Source organism: Rhinopithecus bieti, unplaced genomic scaffold (genome assembly GCF_001698545.2).
Source record: "Rhinopithecus bieti isolate Rb0 unplaced genomic scaffold, ASM169854v2 scaffold_32008, whole genome shotgun sequence".
In the NCBI taxonomy this organism is placed as follows: Eukaryota; Metazoa; Chordata; class Mammalia; order Primates; family Cercopithecidae; genus Rhinopithecus; species Rhinopithecus bieti.
Genome location: NW_016814433.1, coordinates 2,251,346 through 2,256,265, shown reverse-complemented (window position 1 = coordinate 2,256,265; position 4,920 = coordinate 2,251,346). Strand labels below are relative to the sequence as shown.

Genomic DNA, 4,920 nt, shown 5'->3' with positions numbered 1-4,920 from the left:
CTCCTTCTCCTCCTCCTCCTCTTTCTCCTCCTCCTTCTCCTCCTCCTCCTCTTTCTCCTCCTCCTCGTCCTCTGCTGCCTTCTTCTTCTTCTTTCTTCTTTCTTCTTCTTTCTTCTTCTTCTCCTAGAAAACATGTCTGGGTTCATCTGTTTGGCAGAACATTACTCCATGACCCTGCAATTCTACTGTTGAGTTAAAGAAGTCAGATACAAAATAATACACACTGTATGATTCCATTTATGTTAAATTCAAAAACAGCAAAACGAATTTGTAGTGTTTAAAAGTCAGGATACTGGTTACCCTGAGGGGCTTGAGGTGGAGTAACTGGGAAGAGGTTAGAGATGCTGGTAATGCTTGTTTCTTGGTTTGGGTGCCAGCTACACAGATGGATTCATTTTGTGTACAGATTATGATTTATTCAACTTTCCGTATGTATGTCATGCTTTAATAAAATTGACATAAAAGGACAAATTGCTTTCATTTAATCTAAAAGAGTCTACTTCTGATCAGGACTTTGGAAACCTCAAATGGCTAAACTATTACAACCTCCGCCCAAGTTCCTGCCCTCAGAGTGGCACACTGCTAACAAGAACCAGTACCACAGAGCAGATGCCCAAAGGTCCCGATCGGAACGCCTGGTCGCAGAAAGCCAGAGGCTTGTGGATGAAATTGAAAAGACCACAAGAAAATCTCAAAGTGATGTGAACAAGAAACTAGGTAAGACAACATGCTTGGCATACTCGCAAACATGCTAGGATGAGGCTGATGAGCTTAGCCATAGTGTCATGTTCAGGTGTGGCAATGTATTATTCTTGCGTATTAGAGAAAATCGAGTGTATTCTCCAGATTCTATGTTTAAGTTCACTGCCCTTAGACACAAGGTAACCCAGTCTGATTTTCAGCCACCCATCATTCATTTATTTGTTGATTTGATGCACAGTTACTGAGCATCTATGGGCATCTGTGTACTACACACGAGGCATATCACAGCGAATGATCAGAATCTCTGCTTTTTAGGGGCTTTTAGCTTAAAGAGCATAAAGACAAAAAAATTAATCATCAGAATACAGTCAGCACTTCGTATCCATGGGTTCAGCCAATTGTAGGTCCAAAATACTTAGGAAAAAAACCAATAAAAGATAACAATGCAACAATTAAAAATACATATAGAAACAATACAGTTCAACAACTATTTACATAGTGTTTGCATTGTATTAGGTATTATAAGTAAGCTGGAGATGATTTAAAGTATACTGGCTGGGTGTGGTAGCAGCTGCTGGGAGTCCTAGCTACTTGGAGGGCTGAGGCAGTAGGATCCCGTGAGTCCAGCAGTTAGAGCCCACCCTGTGTGATACAGCAAGACCCTGTTTCTTAAAAAAAAATAGAAAAAGAAAGGAAGAGAGAAAGAGAGAAAGGAAGGAAGGAAGGAAAGAAGGAAGGAAGGAAGGAAGGAAAAGAAAGAAAGAAAGAAAAAGAAAGAAAGAAGAAAGAAAGAAAAGAGAAAAGGAAAGTATATGGGAGGATGTGCATAGGTTAAATGCAAACACTACACCATTTTGTATAAAAGACTTGAGCATCCATGGATTTTGGTATCTCTCAGGGACTCTGGAACAAGTCCTCCGAGGATACCAAGGGATAGTTGTATAAACAGATAGGTGCTGGGGTGGGGGAAAAAAGACAGGGGTGGAGTAGACATGAAACACTGGAAAAGTTTTTCTAGAGAAGAACATTTACTTGAGTCTTAAAAGAAGAGTCATTTCCTTTTGGCAATTCCTTACTTAAAACAGCATTTATTTATATTTATTTAAATTTCTTGAGATAGAGTCTCGCTGCATCACCCAGGCCACAGTACAGTGGCACAATCTCAGCTCACTGCAATCTCTGCCTTCCAGGTTCAAGAGCTTTTCCTGTCTCAGCCTCTCGAGTAGCTGGGATTACAGACATACGCCATCACACCTGGCTAATTTTTGTATTTTCAGTACAGATGGAGTTTCACCATGTTGGCCAGGCTGGTCTTGAACTCCTGACCTCCGGTGATCCACCTGCTTCGGCCTCCCAAAGTGCTGGGATTACAGGCGTGAGCCACTGTACCTGGCCTAACACAGTATTTAAAAGGTAGTGTTCTTTAGCAAAGATCTCAGGAAAGCACATTAAAACAAAAGATAGTGTCCTTAAATAATCAAAACAAAAATAAACATAAAACAAACCAACCAACCAATATCTCGTAAATGCCAAAAAGGGATTAACCAGGGGTCACCAACTCAACTATCTATAGGGACCAAGCAGGTAGCATAGGGCTTGGGTGTAAGGCATTAGGGTTTAGTAGAGACTGTGGGGACCTGGAGAACATGTGCTCCATCTAAGGAGGAAGCTGCTACTCGATTTCAACCCATTTCTTCCAAGAAAGAACATGGGCCCAGTGTTGCCTAATTGTTCTATTTTTTTTCCAAGAAAACCTGGAAAGCTGGAATTTATTCACGTTTTCAATGTTGGTAACTGATTTAATTTATTTATAACACTGGGTCAGCTGTACAAACACATCTATGGATCAAACCTGGTCTGAGGACTGGAGTTTCTAATTTCCAATAAACTAAACCTTCATTCAGGTCAGCAACGTTAGATGTTAGGCTCTCCTTATAGGTTGACCCTTACATTGATACCACCCTGTAGATAGGCCTGTTCTAAATATTATTCTAAATAATAATAGGTAGGTGTTAAAAATGAGAAGGCACCCGGGTGTGGTGGCTCATGCCTGTAATTCCAGCACTTTGGGAGGACGAGGTGGGCAGATCACAAGGTCAGGAGATCGAAACCATCCTGGCTAACACAGTGAAATCCTGTCTCTACTAAAAATACAAAAAATGTATCGGGTGTGGTGGCACGCATCTGTAGTCCCAGTTACTCAGGAGGCTGAGGCAGGAGAATCGTTTGAACCCAGGAGATGGAGGTTGCAGTGAGCCAAGATCACGCCACTGCACTCTAGCCTGGGTGACAGAGCGAGACTCTGTCTCAAAAAAAAAAAAAGAGAGAAAGCATTATTCATTTTCACAATACTGTGTTTCAGTATATATTGGGGAAAAAAGTGAACCTTCATTGATTCATTGAATCATTTTAAAAATTAGCCATTAGGCATTAAAAAAATCAAATATGTAGGAATGAATCTAGCAAAAGATGTGCAAGTGTTTTGCACTGAAAAATCATTTTTGCAAGAAATTAAAGAAACTCTTAGTAAATGCAGGGATTTATGAGTTATGGATTGGAAAACCTAGTATTTAAAAGTGTTGATTCCCTTCAAAGATTAATCTATAGATTCAGTGCAAATCTCAGCAGGTTTTATGGTGAAATTGGCAAATTGCTTCTAAAATTCATATGGAAATGCAAAGCATCAAGAATAGGAACTAGGCTGGGCGCGGTGGCTCATGCCTGTAATCCCAGCACTTTGGGAGGCCGAGGCAGGTGAATCACCTGAGGTCAGGAATTGGAGACCAGCCTGACCAACATGGCGAAACCCTGTCTCTACTAAAAGTATAAAAGAAGTAGCTGGGCATGGTGGCACGCACCTGTGATCCCAGTTACTCAGGAGGCTGAGGCAGGAGAATCGCTTGAACCCAGCAGGCGGAGGTTGCAGTGAGCCAAGATTGTGCCACTGCACTCCAGCCTGGGCGACAAGAGTGAGAAGCCATCTCAAAAGAAAGAAAAGAAAAAAATAGGCACAACTATCTTAAAGAAGAACACAGTTGGAAGACTTCTACCATAGGTACTGAGAGCTGTGACAAAGCTATGGTAATTGAGACAGCAAAGTATAAGTGGGGATAGACCTGTTGACCAATGAAAGATGACAGAGTCCACAAACAAACCCACACACATTCATCTGAGTATGACAAAGCAACACTACAGTGTAATGGGAAAAGGAGAGCCTTTTCTAATTGGCAATTAGATATTCATATAAAACAATGATATCCTGGCTGGGCGCGGTGGCTCATGCCTGTATTTGGGAGGCCGAGGTGGGAGGATCACAAGGTCAGGAGATCGAGACCATCCTGGCTAATACGGTGAAACCCCATCTCTACTAAAAATACAAACAATTAGCTGGGCATGGTGGCAGGCACCTGTAGTCCCAGCTACTCTGGAGGCTGAGGCAGGAGAATGGCGTGAACCCGGGAAGCGGAGGTTGCAGTGAACCGAGATCACGCCACTGCACTCCAGCCTGGGCGACAGAACGAGACTCCATCTCAAAAGAAAAAAGATATTCCAACCCCTACCTCATATTTTCTATCTATCTATCTATCTATCTATCTATCTATCTATCTATCTACCAGCAAATCTAAGTGGAGTGTATATCTAAAAGGGAAAGGTGAAACTATGACACTTAGGGGAGAATATCTTTATGATCTTTATGACATGGAGAAGGCAAAGATTTCTTATTCTTAAGCAGGACTGAAAAGAGACATTCATAGAAAAGAAAAACAATAAATTAAACTATATTAAAATGAAGAACTTTTGTTTAACAAAAACACCTCATCAAAAGGCTAAACAGCAATCTAAAGAGTAGGAGAAGATGTCTGCAATATATGTATCTAACAAATCCATATCCAGAATATATAAAGAACTTTTAAGAATACAAAAGAAGGCTGGGCGCGGTGGCTCAAGCCTGTAATCCCAGCACTTTGGGAGGCCGAGACGGGTGGATCACGAGGTCAGGAGATTGAGACCATCCTGGCTAACACGGTGAAACCCCGTCTCTACTAAAAACTACAAAAAAAAAAAAAACTAGCCGGGCGAGGTGGCGGCGCCTGTAGTCCCAGCTACCCGGGAGGCTGAGGCAGGAGAATGGCATGAACCCGGGAGGCGGAGCTTGCAGTGAGCTGAGATCCGGCCACAGCACTCCAGCCTGGGTGACAGAGTGAGACTCCGTCTCAA

The 4,920-nt window shown here is 42.1% G+C and overlaps 1 protein-coding gene across 1 annotated transcript in view; it reads left to right on the top strand.

Moving 5' to 3' along the window:
- TEKT1 (tektin 1) overlaps positions 1 to 4,920 on the top strand; it is a 28,560-nt gene that overhangs the window by 1,054 nt on the left and 22,586 nt on the right. Inside the window, exon 2 of the mRNA XM_017850725.1 lies at positions 511 to 717. Coding sequence (XP_017706214.1) covers positions 528 to 717 — 190 coding nt within the window. The 5' untranslated portion in view covers positions 511 to 527. The remainder of the gene's footprint in view (positions 1 to 510; positions 718 to 4,920) is intronic.